At 36.0% G+C, this 24,493-nt stretch overlaps 1 protein-coding gene across 6 annotated transcripts in view; it reads left to right on the forward strand.

The window, feature by feature from the left end:
• Positions 1–24,493, forward strand: part of Znf280d (zinc finger protein 280D) — an 81,642-nt gene that overhangs the window by 40,855 nt on the left and 16,294 nt on the right. For 4 of the 6 annotated variants that reach the window (XM_013116098.3, XM_013116097.3, XM_013116100.3 and 1 more), the window contains 9 exons: positions 1,283–1,440; positions 1,875–1,975; positions 2,990–3,136; positions 5,433–5,567; positions 7,278–7,585; positions 7,699–7,839; positions 11,992–12,054; positions 15,346–15,464; positions 15,606–15,642. In XM_013116098.3, the coding sequence (XP_012971552.1) occupies positions 1,283–1,440; positions 1,875–1,975; positions 2,990–3,136; positions 5,433–5,567; positions 7,278–7,585; positions 7,699–7,839; positions 11,992–12,054; positions 15,346–15,464; positions 15,606–15,642 (1,209 nt within the window). Of the gene's footprint in view, positions 1–1,282; positions 1,441–1,874; positions 1,976–2,989; positions 3,137–5,432; positions 5,568–7,277; positions 7,586–7,698; positions 7,840–11,991; positions 12,055–15,345; positions 15,465–15,605; positions 15,643–16,215; positions 18,225–24,493 lie in introns of those variants that run through there. The other 2 variants (XM_040739591.1, XM_021229386.2) reach the window with 2 other exon arrangements.

The following is a 24,493-nucleotide window of genomic DNA, read 5'->3' on the forward strand; positions in this document are numbered from 1 at the left end:
CACAAGAGATCTGCCTTTTTTCGCTCCCAAGTGCTAGGATAGGTATGTGCCACCATGTTTGTGGCCTTGTTTATAATTTATATAATGGTAAGAAACATATCAAGATTTCTGTTCTGACTCGTCAGTACAGGTTTTTTCATTACTGTTTTGTCCCCTATTAGATTTAACTAAAAACAGGTAAGTCATTGTAAGAAGTTTGCCCTTTTCTCCCTGTTCCCATATATTGGCATGAGAACTATGCATTCCAGTTAGGTCTTATGTAAACATTAAGAGAAATTAACCAGCTAGTTAATGCATTACTTTATATAAATATACTTTAGTTCAATGTGTGGCTTGTGGTATTTTGGCTATATTTAAATATTTAACCAAGACTAGTGTTTTTAGTAGGTCTTTGTAGAGCTAGTGTTAAAACCAAAGGAAAGAAAAAAGGATATTTCAAAGTATATTACAATTTTCTTTGAAGAGATAATATTTTTCAGAGATAAGAGGAAGAGACAGATGTCACAGCCTTCATGATGGCCGTTCTCTGGATTAATAGCATTATCGTATAGTTTCATGATCATTTCCATGAAGCCTCCAACTGAGTAATTTTTTTAATAGTTGACCGAGTCTAAAAATTATCTTGATCAAATAGTATTACTTTCTAATTCAGCAAAAAGCTTCAGTAAGTTCCTTTAAATAGGTATTCCTATTTATACCATAGTCTGAACTTAGGGTCATAGTTCTGCTCATAAGAAGCCTTTTAAGGACACTGAAATAGCAAAGTGTAAAACTGAAAAATTTAGATTGCCTTACAAAGGACACAGTCTGCAAGTTAAAGTGAACAGTTTATGCTAACAGTAAAGAGTGTCACTAAATAAAATGAAAAAAATTTTGTAATTGTAGGCATTAAAATTGCTATTGTATGCATTTAAAAACAAAGACGCAAGTAAAAAATGCTAGTAGCTGGAGTTTATTGTTTATCTTCAAGGTCTTAAAGGGTTTTTCTCATGACTTTAGCTGCTTTTGCTGATAGGATTCCCTTCCAATATTAAATTTTACAATGTAAATAGTACTTCACATGGTAAAGAAACCTGTTATTTTGTCTAAAACAGTCAACTGAAAATGAAGATGAAAAAAAGATATTTACTTAGCCACTTAAGTCATTTAAAACATGCACTTTTCTAGAGAAATTGAAGACTGAAAATCTAGAATAAATATTCACTATTTTATTTATAGTGGGTTTGAGAGTTTCTTTCAGTGTTTTAATTTGAGCCTTTGCTCCTGTCGACATCTTTTACAGATTTATGAACCATATGAAACACCATTTGGAGCTTGAGAAGCAGAGCAGTGAGAGCTGGGAGAAGCACACCACTTGCCAGCACTGCTACCGCCAGTTCCCGACCCCCTTCCAGCTGCAGTGTCACATTGAGAGCACACACACGCTTCATGACTTTTCTAGTGAGTTGCAGCCATGTTTCAGTCTTGAATGTTCCTGGTTTTGACTGTTGAAGCTGAGAAAATCTTGAGGAAACTGATAGAGAAATAAGAACAAGAAATAGACTTTGAATTTTGGGGGCAAAATTGAAGAAGTTAACTTACTCTAACAGCTTCAGTTCAAATCCTAGATGTGTGTCTTGGAATAGCCACATGAATACAGGCAGGGTATATAGTACCGAGACAATAAGACATGGGCCATGCATTTGTGGTAGTGCTAAAGATTAGAAGAACTACACTGAGTTACGTGTGTGTGTGTGTGTGTGTGTGTGTGTGTGTGTATGACTGCTCACTACCTCTAACTGCTGTTTCTGCTGATATACTTATTGATTCCGTTATCCAAAAAAGAACCTTTATATTTACGTATTAAAATGTTGTTCTTTTCTTCCTACTTATAGCCATTTGTAAAATCTGTGAACTATCGTTTGAAACTGAACAGATTCTTTTACAACATATGAAGGATAATCATAAGCCTGGTGAAATGCCATACATCTGCCAGGTACATCCATGTTTTATAGTGTTATTAACTGTTTGTTGTTTTGATGTTAAGATTTGTAGATGTTGCCGGGCATTGGTGGCACACGCCTTTAATCCCAGCACTCGGGAGGCAGAGGCAGGCGGATCTCTGTGAGTTCGAGGCCATCCTGGTCTACAGAGCAAGTTCTAGGACAGCCTCCAAAACAATGCAGAGAAACCCTGTCTCGAAACCCTCCCCCCCTCAAAAAAAAAAAAGAAGATTTGTACATGTTAGATAAATTGTTAGAAATTTTCTCTTTTACTTAAGGAAACAAACAGTAAACATTTAGTTTTACAGGGGGATACAGTCTTTGTCACAGCCTGTCAACTCTCCCATTGTGGTACCCAACATCAAGTGAAAGAAAATGAATGGATGTGTTTGTGTTCTAATAAAACTTTATGAACTCTGATTTTTGAATTTCATATAATTTTCATGTGTGGTAAAAATATTGGTCTTTACCATTTAGATAGAAATGGTAGCTAAAATTAAAGTCCTTCCTATTTAATTTACTAGTACTGTTTTATGTAGATATAAAGTATTTTTGATTTTTCTTTTTTCTTTTTGGTTTTTTGAGACAGGGTTTCTCTGTTTTGTTTTGTAGCTCGCTCTGTAGAACAGGCTGGCCTCGAACTCACAGAGATTCACTTGCCTCTGTCTCCTGAGTTCTGGGATTAAAGGCATGTGCCACCAACGCCCGGCATAGAATATTTTTATAGGACTCCAAAACCTTTAGAAGTTTCCAAAGCTTCAGTATTCAAGACGAGATGGGGTGATATAGAAGTGATCTGATAAAAATGAAGGTACCTATTTCGGGAGGCAGTCTTGAGCTCTGACGTATCTCCTGCTTTTTGGTGCCTTCATTAGTGAGTGTCTTGCATGAATAGGCATCAGAGCTGGATTGGTAATATATAATCTAATAAGCGAACCATCTTTGTTACTAGGTAGTTGCAAATCAGTTACAAACTTATCATTTTAACATCACATTTTTATTTCTAGGTTTGCAATTACAGATCATCTTTATTTTCTGATGTAGAATCTCATTTTAGAACAGCACATGAAAACACTAAGAATTTGCTATGTCCATTCTGCCTCAAAGTTATTAAAATTGCCACACCCTATATGCATCATTACATGAAGCATCAGGTGAGTTTAATAATTCTTATTTTTTTCATGTTACCTCATTATCACTCAGAATATTAAATTTGTTCGTCAGAGGGAGTGAAGTTGCCACATATACAGGTGTATACAGAATCACCTGTAAAACTTCCTCTTCTTTTCTTTCCTTACTACTTTTCTAGTGATTCTTGGTCTATAAATAGTGATGAGTTTCAATGATGGCAAGAAATAGGAAGCCTAGGATTGAGACAAAACAGAAGGCAAATGAAATATGGGAAGGATTGGCTACTTCAGGGTCTCAGTACATATGAGAATGATTTTGAAGCGCCCTCTCAGGAGGAGGAAAAAATTAGTTAGAATTGAGAAAGAATCAAGATAGAGAATTCTTAATCTTTTTTTCCTCTTGTCTTGTTTTTCTCTCCACTGTCTAGACCCCTGGTATTATGATAAGATGTGTTGTCATTGTTGACCTAAAGTACTTTTTCATAGTTACATGACAAAGGAAACAGTACTTGATCAATATTTTATTTTGCCGGAGCACAGCTTGTTTCATGAATGACTTATGCTAGCTTTAGCTATGTAATTTCTGGAACTCATTATTAGTTGTTGAATCCTTCCTTGCATTTCTGATGTGATGCTTTTTTGGTTCTTTTCCTGGGGCAATTAAGCTATCCATTGAGCTAACAATGTTGCTGCATCACTGAAACCTGTCTTTAGCAGCAATGCCTTTGTTGGAATCAAACCCATGTCTACATTGGATCTGATAGTGTGGTCAGGATTTGCCAGCTCACTGCAAAGCTCAGTGAATTTGTACTTTTTAAAATCTGCATACCAGGAGATGCAAGTGATTATAGGGAAAACAGTTCTGGGAAATGAACTCATGTGAACTGTGTTACCAGCCTGTTATGTTTCTGATTCTTGACCATATTTTCTGTTTTAATTTATTTGTGTTGTCTGCATCTGTGAAAAAAATGAATGAATCATGCTTATTAAATAATCTTAAGATGAAGCTACAACTCTAACGTCCTACTATTATGCTTTGAGCATTGTAACTTGTCTGTTCTTTTAAAATACTTTTTTAAAAGAATGCTTTAATATGATTTGGTATTTGCACTGTGTGTGTGACTAGTGCCTGCAGAGGTCAGAAAAAGACTTCCATTGGGTCCCCTGGAATTGCAGTTACAGATGGTTGTGAGCACCATATAGATCTTGGAAATTAAACCTTGGTCCTCTGGAAGAGAAGCCAGTGCTCTTAACCATGAAGTCATCTCTCCAGCTCCTCTTTTAAAATACTGTTTTGTCATATAGCAGTTGTATATTTTGTGGGATACAGTGTGCTAATTTGGTACAATTATACTGTATACAATAAGCAGATCAGAGTAATAACATTTTCCCTAGTCCTTTACACTTCTTTGTATTCAGTAATCATGGGTGACTAATAATGATAATCATGTTGGACAGCACAGGCATGGAATGTTTTCTTGCTACAGGAAGTTTATTGAATAACACTGTTTTCATTTCTTAGAAATGTACAGTTAAATTTATTTGGTTTTAGAGAGGTCATTTTATCCATATACAGACTAATGGGAAATAGCAAAATGTTAAAAATAACATTTAAAAAATTGTATGTGTGTGGGTATATGTACATGGTAGGGATTGAACTTGGATCCTCTGGAAGAACAGTACAAGCACTTAACCTGCTGAGCCATCTCTCCAGCCCCTTCTATATAAAAACATAGAATAACTAATTTTTATAGTATCGGGTCCTTAAATGCTTGGCTAATAACTAAAAGACATTTCATACCACCATTTTTGTTTGTTTGGTTTTGAGACAGGATCGCACTATGTAGCCCTGGTTGTCCTAGATCAGGCTGGCCTCAATCTCAGTGGTCCACCTGCTTCTGCCTTCTGAGTGCTAGGATTAAAAGTGTACTCCACCACCCTGAGCCAGGAATCTCATTAGAAACTTTTATATAACTTTAATAATTTTGTTTTAAAGATTATTTTTATTTTGTATGTATGGGTGTGTTGCTCTCATATGTCTGTGCACCACATGCAGAGCCATAAAAGTGTGTTGGGGCCCTTGGAACTGAAGTTACAGACAATTTGTTAGCCACCATTTGGGAGCTAGCAGTCATTTCTTTAACTCTCATGTCCGTTTACCACATAACAGGTACTCTTGATATCCAATACTAATTAATACAGGTTTTAAAAATGAGATGATTCTTTGATAATTATTTATTGTAGTAAGGTATCATTAAAACTAAGAGTTCCAGAACAGGTTTTATGGCTATAGAAATTACTTTCTTTTTTTTTCTAATAGAAAAAGGGAATACATCGTTGTACCAAATGCAGATTGCAGTTTTTGACATGCAAGGAGAAAATGGATCACAAGACTCAACATCACCGAACATTTGTAAAACCTAAGCAGCTAGAAGGACTGCCCCCTGGAACAAAAGTATGTTCAAATGCGTGTTATTACTTCATTTGTATACTAAAAATTGACTCCTGCCTAGTTTTATCTATGGAACAAAATATGTTAGAAACAACATGATTTTTATTAAGACTAATTTTAGATTTTACTGCTTTTGTGCTTAGAAAGAGAAACATCTAACCATTGTTTTGAGCTTAGTGGTGGGTATATTCATTCCTTCTTAAAAAGTGCAATTGAATAGGCTTCTCCATTTATCAGGGTTATTTCAATACTGTATGGCTATTTGAGCTTTTCTGGTTAGTTGTATATGTATTGGTTTTAATAGCTGTTCACTGAGACATTTGATGTCAGGAATCATATTTTTTCATTTATCTTTGTATCTCCAGCATCTTTTAGAGTACCTAATGCTACAGGTTCTCGATGTTTGTTGAAGTTGTTATTGCTGAGTCTACTCTCAAAGAAGCAAATTCTGTTGCTGGACAGCATTGTGAGCAAGCCCTTATCTGACTATAAATTGATGATTGTAACATACTGTTCCCTTTTTGCCTTATATACATCTGTTTTCTCTGACTTCTTTATATACAGTCAGCTCTTGAATATTTGCTCCAGTGGAGAGAAAACAGAGGCATGGATAATCCAAAGTGAAACAATCCCCAAAACATTTATATTTGGCTTTGGGTACTTACCTTTGAATGTGGGTATGTCTTTTATTTGAATTGACTAAATAATGTAAAGCCATGCTCTGAAGACTTAGAGCAAGAGGAGCTAGCCAGCATCCTACCCTGCAATTCATTCATTTCATGCTGGGACTACACATGCAGAATACTAATGATGTAAGCAGTGCAGTCCTCTCTCATTTCTTTCCAAATTAATAGTAATAATATTAATGACACTAAATGTTTTTCTACCACCTTAGAATTACCTAATTCTAAGCGTACTTTTCCTACTACTTAATCCATATAGCAGTAAATGATGTACCTAAAGTTGGTATTACTCTATGTGATAGATATGGAAAGGCTTAAGACTCAGTTACTTTTTCAAGGTCATGCAGCTAGGAAGGCAGATTTAACTTCAGTTCTTTTGATTCTTGGTGCAGTTTTTTTGCACATTATACAAGCACATGTGTTAATAGGATTTCATCATTGGCTGTCCCTTGGATATGAGGAGAGTATAGTCAAATTAATTAAGGAAAATGTTGGTAGGTGATTGCATTTTCATTGTCAACCAACAGATGTAACAATATGTTTCTGAACATTAAATAATAAGCCTTATTAGTTCTGTTGAAGAATTTTAAATGTAATATTCTCCTTATGGAATAATGAATTGATACAATCACTTGCACAAATCATAGACAGTGTGATCAAGAAAGAATAAGTCACTCTTGCTGTTGATATTTGCTTAATACTAATAATTTTAAAGGGTAACAGACCTTGCTAGAGTTATTTTTTTCAGTCTTTATTAAGTTTTGGGTTCTTCTTTTTGAGAATTACTTTTAGTTTTATCAGAGCTTAAAAATGGCTATGAAATGTGATCTTCTTAGAGTCATACAATTTGTATTAATGTTATTTACTATTAACAATGTTAACATACAACTGATAATAATATGAATTGAATTAATTTAATTGACTTAATATTTAAAATAAATAGATGACTAAGCCTAGTTAGTTATCTGTGCTTTTTAAAATATGCTTAAGATTTAACTTATTTTAAATAAACATTTTCTTCATTTTTTAGGTTACCATTCGAGCTTCAGTTGGACCTCTTCAGTCAGGACCTTCAGCTACACCTTCCATCAGTGCAAGTACTTCTACCCTCCAGCTCTCACCTGCAGGGACTGAAAATGTAACTTCTAAAACCCCCACTAACTTGGATACAAGTACATCGAATACAACTGTATCTGAGCCCAGTAAACCTAATGAAAGCAAGTCTAATGGAAATAAATCTAAAAACAAGTCAAAAGTCTGTAATACACAGAAGAAACAAAGCACACCGACTAATAGTAATAAAAAAAGTAAAGTGAATACAGCTTTGAGGAACTTAAGGTAATGCTCTACTCCTGATGCACATTCCCAGTTTAAACTCAAGTATAGAAACATTATGTTTAGCCCTCTCTCACTGTTTTTGTTTTAAAATATCTTTTTTATGTCTCCACAAGGTTACGGCGAGGTGTTCACGAGTGTATTGAGTGTTGTTCTGAAATAAAAGATTTTGCAAACCATTTTCCTACATATGTCCACTGTAGTTTTTGCAGATACAACACTAGCTGTAGCAAAGCCTATGTAAATCACATGATGAGGTAAGATGAGTTCAGTCAGTGTTTTGCCTACTATAATTATAATTGAAGAAGCTTTTATTTTGAAAACAAATGGTCTATATGAGAAGTCTAATAGTCTTTTCTGTTATAACAAAGCAAATCAAGAAATTACTGTATGAAATGATTAATTAAACAATGAAATTAAGATAAATTTGTTAAAAGAGTAATTATTCTGTTGGTTTCATTTTATTCTCTGAAAATGTTTTTAAATGGTTCTTTTCAAATGTAAATTTAAATGTTTAAATATCTTTAATGGACAAATCCATGTACTCCCATGACCATTACTCTCTTCAAAGTAGACTTGAGGATTTTCAGTGGTGCTAGGAACTTTATTGGGTTTGTTCCCCTGCATCTTTCTCTGTAGCCTCATTGTCAGCCGTCTGTTTCTCTGAAGCTTATGTGCTTACATTCAGTGAATATCATGACGCCACTGTTGGAATTCTTTCCAATAATGCATTCGTTCTACACTGAGTCCTGTCCTTTGCTCTATGATAGATTCATTCTCATGATCCACATTTGGATATTACTATTATTGAACATGTTATTCTTCTAGGATAGACTTTTAAAATGTATATCATTTTAAGATTTTTTTTATTTAAGCATATTTGTGTTTGTGAGTGTATGGCACATGTATATGGGTGCCTGTGCAGACAAGAAGAGGGTGTCTAAAGATAGAGTTATAGACAGCTATGCGCTGCCTTTATGGGCTCTGGGAACTGAACCTGGGTCCTGAAGAGAAACAAGCACCATGGCTTTTTTATTTTTAAAGAATTGTCATAATTGCCCTTTTATAAATAACCCTGATATATTGCTTATTCAGAATGATGCTGTTCTGAGGTTGTTTGGATAGAATTCATGTATAGTTGACTTTCATAGCCTGGCTTTCCTGTTGCATTTTGATTATTGCCAAATTCTGCTTTCAGAGGTCATCCTACCTTTGCGGTGGCTTTAGTACTTTGCCAGTACTGTCTTGGTGATTAGCTTGACCTCCTGGTACCTCAGCACTTTATCAGTGATTAAGCCCTCTTTCTTACCTAATAGGACCATTTGAATTCCTGCCTATGCTTCATTTCTTTGAATTCCTATTAGTCTATGGTGTTCAGCACCTATTAAGCTCTATTGTCACTGTATCATCAGGGTCATTATTTTCAGTCCTATTTTGTTTTCTCATTTATTCTGTAGTCATGTTCACTTGTCATAAAGACCAACATAACTTTTTCTCCTTTCCCCTCTTTATATAATGCTCAGTTCTGAAATGTCTGCGACATTTATACCAGCCTCACTTCATAATATAAAATTTTATATTTGTGTGTATGTTCTAAGGTTGTACACTGAAACATGGTGAGGTTGCAATAATACAGCCAGCTTATCTCTTTTGTTTTGTTTTCTGATTATTTGGTTATCTGAAGTTATTTGTGCTTCCAAATGTATCTCAATATTTTTTTTTTCCTCAGCTTCTGCTGTATTTCAGAGTTTTCGTTGGAGAGGTCTTTCTGTTCCTCTGTTATGGTCATTCCAAGGTTTTTATTTGTTTCTTTAAGGCTATTAGGAAAATTACTTCTGTGCTTGATTTCTTTCTTTCTCAGCACCTTGTCCATTTTTTAAAAAATTTTTAATCCAGGTGTTTCACTGTGTAGCCCAGATGGGCCTTGAACTTAAAATTCTCCTGTTCCCATCTCCCAAGTACTATAATTGCAGGTGTGTGTCACCGCATCTGGCTCCTTACCCCCCTTTTTGTTAATATACAAAATTATGGAGCTTGTGTTTTAAATCTAGATAACACAAAGGGAGGCAATATAAATTCTGTTGTTTATTGCTAGGGGTCAGATTAATTAGAAATTGTTATCAATGTAAGAATCCTGAATGTGAAGTTGGGTTTTAACAGGAGAGACAGTATCAAGAAATAACATAGGCCCCAAAATCTTTTTTGGTTTTTACGAGACAGGGTTTCTCTGTATTGTTTTAGAAGCTGTCAGTCCAGCCCGGCCTTGAACTCACAGAGATCCGCCTGCCTCTGCCTCTGGAGTGCTAGGATTAAAGGCGACCCCAAAATCATAAAAGGAGGACTAGTCTGAATCTTTTCAGGAGCCACCTTAAAATCATTGGCTTCTAATATGGCAAGATATTTGGCAGTAAGATCTTGGAGGTCAGATGGGTTGTCCCCCAAAATAATATCATCCATATAAATATAGAATAATATACTAGGATGACCAATCAAGGAAGAAAAAATATGTAACATATAATACTGACAAATAGGAGGGCTATTGGCCATGCCCTGGGGTAGGACAGTCCATTTATACATTCCATTGAAGGTATGGAAAAGGCAAATTTTTCTACATCACCCGGATGTAATGGGATAGAGAAAAAACAATCCTTAATATCAGTAATAGTTAAATAATGGGTGTTGGGAATTGCCGGAATCCAGGGGAGCTCCATTTGCCGGGTCCCAAAAGGTATCATCCTCTCATTTATATTCCTCAAATCATGTAAAAGCCTCCAAGAGGCATTGGACTTTTTTATAACAAAAATGGGGAATTCCAGAGGCTTGTTGAAAGTCGGTAGAGAACTGGTCAGTGGTACCCAAAAGCATGCCAAAATTAATTAGGACTACAGGGCGGGCTTTCTGATTTCATTCTGCCTGGATACGACATTCATCCGAACCCTAAAATCAAGTCAGGCTCAGGAGCCTACACTGGGCCTCACATTGTTGTTAAAATGTCTAGGTTTACCCAGTAACAAGACACAAACCGTCCCACGTGGAGTTTTGTTGGTGGACAGGGAAGGGGGGGTGAGGGATAACCAACCCGTGCAGAGCTGAGAGAGGATGAGAGTAAGAGAGAGAAAGTAAAAGAGTAAAAAAAAAAGCATAATTGGGCAGGGGTCAGTCCTTTAAAGGGGTCGGTTGCACCTGCGTGGTTCTCACAGAACTCTGGGCTGGCCAGAGTGTTGCCTGAGTGCATCTTGCTAGGTAACAGGGCAGGCCAGCGTAATGCCTGAACCTTTCACACATCCTAGCCTTTCTTAGGCCCAACACACTGCCAGAGATTAATTCAGCAGATTCATGGGTAACCTGAGATTTTTACATTTCTAAATAAGTTCTCGGGTGATGCTGGAACTGTGGTATGTTTCTTCACTTTTAGAAATAACTAATAAACCAGCCATGGCTTAGTATACAACAGTTAAAGGTCATATAGACCTGTGATCATATGGCTAAAAGTGTGGTTGGTGACCTTTTCTGTTCTGTGTTGAGTGGAGGTATTATTTTAGATTAGGAGTCCTTATTTTCATTTTATTTTTTTTTAAACTGCTGGTGGTAATCTTAAAGACCTCTATTGAAATATTTGGCATTAAAAATGTAAACAGTAGCCTTTAGTTCAAGTAGTAACTGCTTCTGTATCATTTACATTTTTTGGAATTAATTTGAATCCCCTTCCATCTATGTAAGCATACTAACACTAAAAAGTGGTAAATTGTTACTGATAATGACTCATATCATAGTGAATTATATCATTAGTAGAAATTAAAAATTGTTTTCAATGGTTAATAGATAAAAAGTTAGTTTAATGCTCTGTTTATTCCTCTTTTTATGTAGCAATAGCAATGAGATATTGATTAGGAGCATGCTTAGAGAAAATAGACGCCAATAGAGAAAACACAAAGGTGATACCCACAGGACTGGAAAGACATCTCAGCAGTTAAGAGGACCCACTGCTCTTTCAGCGTATTAGGGTTCTGTTCTGAGTATCCATGTGGCAGCTACAACCTTGTATACCTTCCTTTCCAGGAGATTCAGTGCCCTCCATGGGCAACAGGCATATACATGGTGCACAGACATATATACAGGCAAAATGTCCATATACGTAGACTAAAATAAAATACGTAGACTATATCCTTTGTTTTGTTTACACACCTACATAGAGGTCAGAGTAGGGAGACCCCCCTGGCCCATAAGTTTGAGATCAGTGTGTAGAAGTCCCATCTTGAGGAAGGTAGGGGATGATGAATTAAACAGAAAAGAAAGCAGTATTCTCAGCATGTTGTTTTGTTAGAAACTTAAGTATAGACTTTAAGTATATATAAATCAATGTGACTTTCTGTCCAGTAAAAATATTGTAATCATTTTTGTCTTTCCAGCTTTCATAGTAACCGTCCAAGTAAAAGGTTTTGTATATTTAAGAAGCATTCAGAAAATCTCAGGTAAATGAGTGATTTTTATATAATCTTCTGTTGAACAATGACTGTAATTTTTTTCTTATGTGATAACTTTTTAAAGCTAGAATTCATATCCTGTGTTAATTGCTTTTTCTGTTGCTATGATATAAATACCTGACAAGCACCTTAAGGAAAGAAGAGTTTATTTTGGCTCAATTCAAGGGTTCGGTCTGTTGTAGAGAAGTTGGGTGGCAAGAGATTGGGGTGCCTAATCACCTTGTGTCTGTAGTCAGGAAGCTTAGTCTGGCTCCCTTTCTTCTTTTTACTCGAAGACCCAATCTGTGGAGTGGTATACCTAGATTTAGAGTGGGTCTTCCCAGTTCACTTAACCTAGAAACTCTCTCACGGAAATGCTGGAAGTTTCTTTCTTAACCCCCTTCGATTAATAATTAAGATTAACCATTATACATGCATATTCTTCATGTGTTTAACATGTAATCTTAATAAATTTTATTATGTTCAGTTGTATTATCTATCAGTCATATAGTTAATATGTTTACATTTTTAGTACTTAAAAAGTAATCCCATTTATTAGTACTCATCCCCTATTTCCTTTCAACTCTGCCCATCAAGCAACTGTTAATGTTCTTTGTGCTGATAATAGACATTCTGGATGTTTTGTAAATAAATGGGATGGTATTCTGTGTGGTCCTTAGTGCCTGCGTTCAAGGTTCATCCATGGTGTAGAATGTAGCAATACTTATTTAAACTAATGAATAGTATTTTATTTACTTTATGAATATACCATAGGTTATTCATTTGGTTAGTTTTACATTTTGAGGTTATTACAAGTAATATTGCTATGAACAGTTTTCTTTTTTTGTAAAGTTTTTACAAACACTCATTTCTCTTTTGTGAGTATTTAAGATTAGGTTTACTGGGTTAAATTCCCTGTTAAGCCTTTGAGAAACTGATAGACTCTTTTTTCAATAGTTTCACTATTTTACATACTAGTACTATGTAAGAGATACAAATTTCTGTATCTTTCTAGCACTCGTTACTTGTTTTTTATTACAGGCATTCTAATAGATACAGAATGCTTTGTCATTGTAGTTTGCTATATCTTTTTAATGAACTCAGTGTCAGTGTGTCTGTTGGTTGCTTGTGACTAGATGTTACAGGGTTGTATTACTGTCATTAGATCAGATGTATGTCATAGTATTCATGGTAAATTCATTGTAGTAGTGACAGATGGGGACCAGGAGAAGTACATTTGCATTGTATGATGAGAACAAAAATCTTTCCAATATTTGAATAAAGCAGAGTTATCTAAGATATATAGGAAAATTAGAGCAGGGTGATGGTGGTGCACCACTTTAATCCCAGCACTCGGGAGGCATAGGAAGGAGGATCTTTGTGAATTCTAGGCCAGCCTAGTCTCCAGAGCTGTTTCCAGGACAGCCAAGGCTACTGAAAAAAAAAAAAAGATATAGGAAAGTAAATAAGTTATTTTATGTATTATTGTGTGTGTGTTTGCATGCACGCATAGTACATCACACATGTAGAGGTCAGAGGACAACTTTCAGAAGTTGGTTCTCTCCTTTTTTTGGTTCTAGGGGTTGACCTTAGATCATCAGCTTTTCATGTCAAGTGTTCTTAACTTGCTGAACTATCTCATCAGCTGGCTTCAATTTTTAGTAACTGGAAAGTACTGGGATGGTTTACATCAATATATAGTCTTCTTTCTTTTCTTACTCATTTACTGAAGGAGGTTGAGTTCAGCTTTGTATGAGGTGAGTTGTGGGTGAGTCAGCCATGTAGCTTGGGACTGTCAGCTAGTTAGGACTGATTTTGTCATTACAAATGAATCAGTGTGCTCAATATGGACTTTATTTCAAACCTAATTCTGACCCTTATCAGCTTTGTTTTTGGTAGACTATTAAGCTAATGCCAGCTAAAGAGATGATAATTACAGCATCTACTTCTTCAAATTGTTGTAAAATTTAGATGAGATTTGTCTGAAACCAGCTATACACAGAGTACTCCACTACTGATATCGTGAAGTGCTTCACAGTAAATATTTTAGAAAAGCAGAGTCAGAGACTAGTTGGAGCTCCAGTGTCAGGTGAATGGCATTGAACAAAGACCAGCCAGGAAGAAATATTTGGGGATTTTTAGTAGCAGTGCAGCCTGTAGGTGGAATGCAGTGTGTTGGAATTTCAGGGGAGATACTGTGGCCTATTTTCACATTCAAAAAATTAATATTTTATTACATGTATGGATGTTTTCCCTCATGTATGCCTGTGTTCATTCATGCCTGGTGCTTGCAGAGGCCAGAAGATGGTGTCTGCTCCTCTGAAACTGATTTTACTGATGATTGTGAGCCTCCATATGGGTGTTGGGAATTGAATCCAGGTCCTCCAGAAGAGTGGCCAATGTTTTTGCTGAACTCTCTCCTGCCCCTAGTTTCACTTTTTTTTTTTAAGTTGAATTTTGTTTTGTCTTGTTTGTTATCCAAGATAGAGTTTCTCTGTTTGGCCCTGACTGTCCTGGAACTCGCTCTATAGACCTGGCTGGCCCCAAACTCATATCTGCCTGCTTCTGCCTCCTGAGTGCTGGGACTGAAGGCATGCACCACCACATTATAAAATATTATGCTGTGACAAACTTCAGGCATGCATGCTTTGTTGTTAAACTGACAGTAACAATGATCACATTGCATGGTCATTTGTTTTTTTATCTAAGCAAAAATAATTTATTAAAGAGATTCTAAAGAATCTTATAGTCTGTCAGGGCATGGTGGCACGCGCCTTTAGTCCCAGCACTCAGGAGGCAGAGGCATGCCTAGTCTATAGAGTGAGTTCTAGGACAGTCAATGTTGTTACACAGAGAATCCCTGTCTTAAAAACAAACAAACAAACAAACATTTATAGTCTCCTCGAAGCAGAAGAATTACAACCAGAACTAATAAGAGAAACAAAGTCATTAGGAACCAAGCTCATAGCAGACTTCTAGCTTTTTCAGCTGTACAAAAGGTGAATGTTCCTAAAATATAAATACCTTTGAGGAGAAGAGGTGGTACTAGGAATGCACTCAACTGAGCATTTTAGGCCTTGAGCTCTGCCACTAAACTTTCCCCTATCTCTTAAACACAAATGCCTTATATATCAATAAATGATATCATAACTTGTATGTGGCTATATCATTTTCCAAAGGTTATATCAAGTTTATATAGCAAAATATAAGGTATGACACAAAAAGCATGGAAAAATAGTCTTGAGCCTATGTATGATTTCATAAAAAATAAAACCTTTTATTGCTTTTTTTCTTTAATAGGGGCATTTCTCTGGTGTGCCTTAATTGTGATTTCCTAACTGATGTTTCTGGCTTAGATAATATGGCTACACACTTAAGTCAACATGAAACTCATACTTGCCAAGTTTTAATAGAGAAAGGTATGTATGCATAACTATTTCAGATATTTTGTATTTATTATTTTTAGTCAGCCAAAATATGGGCTCTTTACTAAGTCTTTTTATTTCACTCATCATTGCTCATATACTCTTGTAAATGTGAAACTTTTCTTCTGATTTCAGTTTCTGTTTGTATCCCAACTTCTGAACATCTTTCTGAGTAAGTGTAATTTTTATTAAGTGTATTTTTCTTTGGTGGATTTTAGCACAATTGTATTAAGTGTGCCTTTATGAGGAGTGAAAAAATACTGAAGTCTTTTGTTTTTATTTTTAAGCTGCTTGTTGAAATAGGTTCCTGCTCTATGGAGCTCGTGACCTGGGGTTCAAGAGAAGTTGGAATTTCCTAAGTTCAAAGTTCTGAGATGTTTCTTACACAAGGCAACTATACAAGTCACATGACACCAGTGCTCTTTACTCTTTTCAGCTTTCACATGCGTCTAGATTCTTGTTCTGCCTTGTCTTTGTGTCAGATTCTCGTGTCGTAACATACTTTTTTCCTTCTCCAGTTGGCTCTCTAAAAATAACTTTTATTGCTGTGGTCTTTCTTTGCTTACAATAATTTGTGTTTTCTCTGCTGTACTTGCCTCCAGAGTAATGTATTCCAAATAATATAGCTGTTTATCTTTTTGTTTGTCTGCTTTCTTCTTACCTTATGCCTTGAGTTTTTAGACCAGATGGTTGTCTTTTTCCTCATTTCGTTGTCTGTCATTGTGCTATCTTTCTTATTTTTCAGATGCAGAAACAGCCCAGAGATTTCAAAACATGTCCAGGGTGTATCTGGACAGTGTCCCCTTCGATGGACACAAGTGCTGCCTGTTCTCTCTTTCCCAGGAATGAGAATGAACTGACTGTGGGACCTGTTCTAGGTTCTGGCCTACCATCAGACTGAGGCTGATTTGGCCAGAGGCAGCCTAAAAGCCAACCAAATTGAGCATGACTCCCATTGCTGGCTTTGGCTCTTGCTCTTAATCTTATGAGCCAATTGTAAACAAGCAAAGTCCATCAAATCAGTGCTTTGATATCCAAATTAAAATGTTGTCATTTTGGCTGCTGCCCTTAAATATTCCTCTAGCACAAAGGCAGTCCAGGAGGGCATGCAAACACCCTGGAGATAATGCTGTGTCTAGTCCCCAGACAACATTTCTCAATGACATGTTCTAAAATTATAGTTTTTTTTCTGTCATTGAAAATATATTGTCCCATATTAACTATAAGTTCAATATAATTCCCATTCTTTTTAACAATTTAAGTTAATTCAGATAGCTTGAGCTTCTGTTCTCTAAATTTATTGATGTCCATTTTTTCTATTTTCTAATACTTTAATGCTTGTTTCATTTTGTCAAGATCTTGAAAAATTCATGTAGGCTGCCTGTTTGTAGCTTTTCTATTAAGGTGTTGCTTAAACCACTATGTCCTCTGTCCCTACTTGAGGATTATTAACCTAAGTAATTGGGAGTTTTGGGGTGAGACTGCTTGAAGATTATAAAAACAAATTTTAAAGTAACAATTAATATGTAATTTCTGCCAAGTCATTAATATCATCCCTTTGGGTAAAATTATATTATAGTGTAATGCATGAGTGTCTTCCTACTAACATATTAAACTTGTCACTTCCTATCTTAGCTACATTGAGTTCAAATCAAATGTTTTGATCTTTTACTTTAGTAAATCTTGTATTTTTGTCAGAAATATTTCCTAATGAATAACTTCATAAAAAACTAAATTTTATCCTGCAAATAGGAACATTAACTGCTATATGGAGTCTGGTTGGATGACCTGTCTGCTGAGAACACATCCACTTAGTACATTTGTGTTCCCCTCAGCCCAACTAAAAGACCTCTGTTCTTGCAGCACTGATTTCGTGGATTTTGGAGACAAAGGAGGTGCTTTTTATGATCTTAACAGGATCAACAGGCTCTTTAATTATAATTTAAGCCTATTTTTCTTGCATCTTTAGAATATCTACTTACCTACCCCAATGTCAGAGCTTCATGTATGCTTTTGGAATAGAGATAAAGCCTTTTTCAGATGACCACTTTCTGTTTGATTGTGTTCCTTGCAATTAACAAAAAACAGAAGTTGATTCCATTAGTTTTAAGTTTCTGAACAATTTTATACTATATATGAAGCATTTCTAAAATCCCTTTTAACAGCTTGTTTTGTAGTGGATTTGATACACTGGTCTCTATTACTTCATAATTTCTTTTAAAAACTGATCAGAAAAAAATGGCCTTTTACTATTTTTAACAATAATTCTCTGTCATTCACACACCAGAGAATCTGTTCTTCCTTGGCCATGGTTGGATATTTGCATATTAACTCATCTTTCACAGAACTGGTTTTTATAATGTGCACCAAGTTCACTTGTCTTATCTATCTTTTTTTCTTTCTTCCTTTTTTCCCTAGTATTAAATGAGACAGTCTTGCTATGTAGCTCATGGTCCTCCTGCCTCAGCCTTCCAATTGCTGGGATTACAGGCATGACCATGAAACCTCAATATATTTTTCTATTGAAGTTCTGACAGTGGTAACTTTGTTTTTAAAACATGCTTTAAAACAACACAAACCTTTATTAGAGGCCTTTAGTCGAATTTGTTTAGTACTAGTCAGCTCTTTCTTAATTCCAACCTGTCCTTACCATTAAGTTTTTAAAAGTAGTTTATATACTGGTCACATAAAGCCATCTCATGTCTGTGTTCTTTGGAGTTACTGCTGAATAAAAGGTAGTTTGTACACTGTTAATCCTTTGCCATTCTTAGATTTTTGTATAGTTTTGAATTCTTAATGTTTCTGGAACAGCATTGTATCTCTTGGATTTCTTTTATTCCTTCATCAGATATTTATTGAACATGTACCTTATGCCTGGCTCTGTTCTATGTGCTATAAGTTTAGACTGGAATTCTGCCCTTGAGGAGTTTACACTTTAATGGTGAAAACAGGCAATTAAAAAGTAAAATAAATAAGCATGCTAGAATGTGCTCAGTATTAGGAAGAAAAATGAAGTAGGGTAAAGGGATAAGGGACATATGAAGTGGGATTTGAAAGGGGGTGCCATTTGATGATCAAAAAAGACCCCACTGAGAGGCAGTATTTGAGTAAAGACAAAAGGAGATAAGGAAGTTAAGGACTAGGCACTAACTTGGTTATGCCTACATGTGTTTTTTTTTTTGTTTTTGTTTTTCTTAAGGTGCATTGCATTCAGAATCCAACATATCCCTCTTCCCAAGAATAGCAGCAGGGTGCTTGATGTTGAGAAATTAAATGCCCATTTTAGTCTTGGATCAGTTCAGTATTACATGTATTCTTATAAAAAGTATCCTAAGTGCTTACAAAAGGTAATGACTCCATATCTGAACTGATCAACTAATGTCCATAATTTATACATGGTTTGGGGAAAATCTCCCGAGAGTCAAATAAATCAAGTGTAGGTTAAAATTAGCTTGGTGTGATGGCATATATCTTTAGTCCCGGCACTTGGGGAACAGAGGCAAGTACATCTCTATAAGTTCCAGGCCAACTACATAATGAATTCTAGACCAGCCAGGGCTACATATCAAGACTTTGTGTCAAAAAAAGAGAGAGAGAGAGAGAGAGAGAGAGAGAGAGAGAGAGAGAGAGAGAGAGAGAGAGAGAGAGAGAGAGAGAGAGAGAGAGAGAGAGAGAGAGAGAGAGAGAGAGAGAGAGAGAGAGAGAGAGAGAGAGAGAGAGAGAGAGAGAGAGAGAGAGAGAGAGAGAGAGAGAGAGAGAGAGAGAGAGAGAGAGAGAGAGAGAGAGAGAGAGAGAGAGAGAGAGAGAGAGAGAGAGAGAGAGAGAGAGAGAGAGAGAGAGAGAGAGAGAGAGGATTAATTAATGTAGTGTTTTTAATTCTATAGTGAATTGGCCCACTTTTACATCAGTATTTATTTGACATTAATCTCCAGATATTAAAATCTAATAAATCATATAAAGTCTTTTTCTTAATTGGATCTAAAAACTAATTTGTATAATAGTTGGCTTAGGATTCAGAAAATATTCCTGAATCACATAAGGTATAGTGTATAATTAAATGCTAGCAAGTACATGTGCTTTCTCTCACTTATATCAGGAAAAATGATATCATCATTTATAAAAATCAAAGTAGTACATAATAGAGGCAGACCAATTATTAGCTAATTCTGCCTCTGATTGTAGGTACAAAGGATGCTGTTATTCAAGTGCTTGGTTACCTTAGTAACATTTTGAGACTATTATTATTTCTAGACTTTACATCATTTGTTAAGAAGTTTCTTTAATTTCTTTTTAACTTTATAAAGTTCTACCTCTTCCCTAACTAACTGGCTTCTAGATTTGGTGCCCAGCTCTGTATTCTCAGACCCTTAGATAGATTCTATGATGTAGTAAGAGTGTAGGCTTTGTAGTAGATTGCAGAATTGGAGTTCCTGCTTTGTTTACTAGGTATGAGTGACTCTGTTAGGGTGTCTCACATCTCTGCCCCAATTCCTCATTCTTAAAATGTAAATCACAAAAGAGCCTATGTACAAAGGTTGAGGAAATTAAAGGAATTCACGTATGTTTATGGTCTCTGAAGTGCATAGCATATAATAGAGAGTATGAAAGTGACTGTATGGTTGTTATTATTGCTATATTAGCTCCCATGGTCTATATTACTGAAAGACAATCACCCTGATTTTCAACCCATTTTTCATTTTAGCCCACCTATATCATTTCACAAATCATTACCTCTGACTCTCATTTTTTACCTTATGTGCAGAGTATCCTAGATTTCTTTTTGATAGTGCTCTTTTTAAATTTTATTACAGTCTTCCACTGAATTATACTGCCTTGTACTTAACACTTTATGGCCCACCTCATACTTTCAATCTATTTGTCATTTTTGAGATCCTTCTTGAGCCTTTCTCTTACCAGCTTGGTATTTGGCTACTTGGAGAGGCTTACTGCTCCTTTTTTATCTTTGACTGAAATATGAGACCGTAGTGATCTTAATCTTCCACACTGAAAATCTGTTTATCCACACCATTGTGATGGATGGTGCTATGAAAGAGTATCTGCCTGAAATAAAATAGACAGATAGAGGCTTAGATCCTTCTTAAGTACTCTATAGTTACTGTAAAATTCTCATCACTAAGAGAAACTAATTCTTTGTAGGACAGCTATAATGAGTAGAAACAATGTGTGGAAATCAGTGGGTCATGTTACTAATTCAAATAATTTACTTAAACATTTAAATTATTTGGTACAGGCTGGAGAAACTAGGCACTTAGTAACTGTACATTGCTGCCTCTGCTGCTGCTGCCCCTGCTTCTACCCCTGCTGCGGCTCCAGCTGTTCTGCTGCTTTTGCTGTTATTTCTTGATGACAGGAGACCATGGCGACTGGATATCTGGAATCTCATGGTTGAGAGTTTTAATGACAGTCCATCTGTACTGTAGTTAGATACAGTTTGACTTACAGTTCAGTTAGGCAATATGTTCTTCTCAACTGCTGGTAAATGGTATCACAGTGCTATAAATAAATATTATGAAATTTTCTAACACCAGAATTGAGTGGGTTTTTTTGTTTTTGTTTTGTTTTTTTCTTGTCTAAAGACTATGGAACAACATTGCCTCTTTGAAATGTAGCACAGAACCCTCTTTCCTTAGAAGGACAATAGTCCTTTTAAAATGATACTTCCTTCCTTAAAGACAACCTTTTTATTAATTTACTTCAAGTAGGCTTTTTTTTCTTTTTTGGTTTTTTTCGAGACAGGGTTTATCTGTATTATTTTGGAGGCTGTCCTGAAACTCGCTCTGTAGATCAGGCTGGCCTCAAACTCGCAGAGATCCTCCTGCCTCCTGAGTGCTGGGATTAAAGGCGTGTGCCACCAACACCTAACCAAGTAGGCATTTTCAAAATTTCCCAGCTGCTTATACAACCCAATTTTATGAAAACACATTAGTTGTACTAGCTACTAGAGTTGTGTTGTTCTTTGTTTTGTGGCACTGAAGTAATCTTGAAAAGTATTACAGGTTTCTCCAGTATTAGGTCATACTGAACTTTGGCATGAAGTTGCTGGTTTTTTTTACCCCTTTTCTCAATTTTCTTCTTCCTGTGTTCTCCAGTGAGCCTACATAGAGTCACTGTAAAAACAAAACTGAGATCAACTATTGTTTTGTTTTCTGAGATCCTTGTCCTTGCTGAAAAATTAATAGAAAGACGAGTCTCTCACATATTGTGATGGCGCCTGCCTTTAATCCCAGCACTCAGGAGGCAGGTGATTCTCTGTGTTTGAGGCCAGCCAGTTTACAGAGTGAGTTTCAGGACAGCCAGGGCTGCACAGTGAGATTGTTTCTCAAAAATAGTAAAAAGAAGGAAGGACCCATTGTTGGGGGAAGTCCTTCTGTGTATATATAAATAAAGCACTGTTGGCCAATAGGTGGGACTAGGAGTCTAGGAGCATTCTGGGAAATGTAGCGAAGAGAGTTGTCGAGCTGTGAACCCTGGAGGAGAGAATATAAGTCTGGCGTTCTTGGAAAGATAAGTCCTTATAGAAATATATATTGTTGATTATGGGTTAATGATTAAGTCAGAGCTAGCCAATTCGAAACCATAGCAAATGGCCAACAGCTTCATAATTAGTATAGTGTCTTGTGTGGGAATTAGGTTGGAAGTTGTCTTCGTTTTTAAAATTTAAATGACATAAATACATTTACAAATATGTTTACTATACTTTATTAACCCCTCAAATGCAAAGACTACTAGAAAGAAAAGAAAATTGAAAACTGACTTTCCTGAATTCCTATCTCTAATTTCAGAATTACTGAGTACTGAATTTTATGCTTAGCACCAGTGGTATTCAGTAGCTCTTTCATGGTCTGATGCAGGTAACTTCCTGTATGCTCATGACACTTATGCTAGTGACTCACCTTCTATTCATAAGACTGTGTCAGGAATAGAATTGGAAATATAACTAATGGGTATGGTCTGCGCCACCAAGGTAATATAGAAAAAGGGAGCCAGAACAGTAAACAGGAAGTCTACACTGAATTGATGTCCTTACAGGGATACATGGTCAGCTGATTTCATAATTATGCAAATATTTCATACTACATGTAAGTTACATTGTATGATTTTTGTGTAATGCTCAATCAGAAGGACCCCAAAGTAAAATGCCATTTTGTTATACTACTGTTAACTTAATCAATAATCACCATTTTTCATGTGTGCAAATAGTAAGTACTTTTTGGTAAAGGCAACCTTTTTCTTTAAACATTTAACTTGAAAATACTGATTTGGTTAAAAAGCACTCTTACTGAATCTGTGGGTGTTGAATAATATGTAAGGAGCTAATCCTTTATTTCTTGTTAATTTCTAGCCTCAGCAGTTACAAGTTCTGAGTCTGGTCGTAATTCAAGTGTAGAGTTTAAATGTAATATTCATTTCATATATTTAAGTTAGTGAAGGGTAAAAAGCAAACGAGACTGATTTTTTTGTAAGGTCATTTGGGGCTCTTCCATTCTGTGAACCTCTGTGTGATGACTGTGGTTGTTGGAGATACTGGAAGATCTTCCTCCTAGAATCCTGTCATTAGATCTCAAACCAAATCTTCAAGAACTCAAGTTATGTTTCTTTAAGTAGATACAATGCATTTGGGTTCCTTCCTACCTACCTACCTATTGATCCTAAGTGCACTGGTGTTTTGCCATGGGTGTGGGGCCTCTGGAACTGGAGTTACAGGTGCTTGTGAGTGCTGGGAATTGAACCCAGATCCCCTGGAAGAGCAGTTAGTGCTCTTAACCACTGAGCCATCTCTCTAGCCTCCAGATATAATGCATTTGGGCTTTCTGTGACATAGTATGACATATACGTAGATATAAAATAGTTTCTGCAGTTAACTTAGCTTTCTTCATTGCATCCTGTGATAAGCAGGGAAGAGTGAGAGACCAAGAGAGATGGAAAGATGAACTTCTTGTAGTTTGTCCATTTTAGATCGTCTATACCAATCTCTACCCTTAGTTCTGAGGTCAGTGCCACTCTTTCAGCCTTCTGGTTAGAGGACTTTGTTATGGATAGTAAATGGGTTATCAATAGTGGGAAAAGTAATTTGGAACTCTGCTCTGGTGTTAACAGTGCCTGCATTAATGATCCTAAATTTTACATTTTTGTGCATATTTTGTTTTGTTTGTTCTTTATGTCACTTAAAAAAATCTTATCAGCATGCAGTGGTAGCACATGCCTTTATTAATCCCAGCACTCGGGTGGCAGAGGCAGGAGAATGTCTGTGAGTTTGAGGCAAGCCTGGTCTACAGAGTTTGTTCCAGGACAACCAGAGCCATTTGTTACACAGAGAAAACTTGTCTCACAAAAACAAAAAAAAATCTATCTAAAATGATATTTCTGCTCCTTAATATGTATTGATTTCTGTGCTGGAAGTCAAACGTAGAGTTTGGAGCATGCTGGCTATTTCTCCAACTGTTTTCCCAAGTACCAGAGCCATGTTTCTACAACTGAGCAATAGTCCAGCCCAGCACATTCTAGAGAAAGTGTCCCACCACTATGTTCCTGCATACTGGATAGCAATGGTGATGGTCTAGCTTTAGATGACCGGATCAAATCCTCATGTTGGGCATGGATATGACATTTTTACTAGAGAAAATAAGATTAGTCCTAGGGAATATTAATTGAAATTAATGCCTAGTATGTTTGAGGGTGTGGGGGAAGCATGGCAGAAGAATCAAGCAGTGAGGATCCTCAAGTAGCTTTTGTAGTATACTCTTACATTCTGAACCTGGAAATTGTTTTAGACTTTCTCCATGGCAATAATAATAGTTATCAATGGCATTAAGTATGGTAGGCATTCTTTGCATTTATATAATCATTCTGAGAAATTGCTACATGCTCTTATTATCTTGAGCCTATGGAATACTGGGGTGTAGTAAGCCAAATAATTTGCCATAGCTCATGTGACTGTTAAGTAGATAATCTCACTTCCAATTTTCACTATCTGCTTTCAGAAATAAAACTAAGAACTGTTG

Source organism: Mesocricetus auratus, unplaced genomic scaffold (genome assembly GCF_017639785.1).
Source record: "Mesocricetus auratus isolate SY011 unplaced genomic scaffold, BCM_Maur_2.0 Super-Scaffold_100691, whole genome shotgun sequence".
In the NCBI taxonomy this organism is placed as follows: Eukaryota; Metazoa; Chordata; class Mammalia; order Rodentia; family Cricetidae; genus Mesocricetus; species Mesocricetus auratus.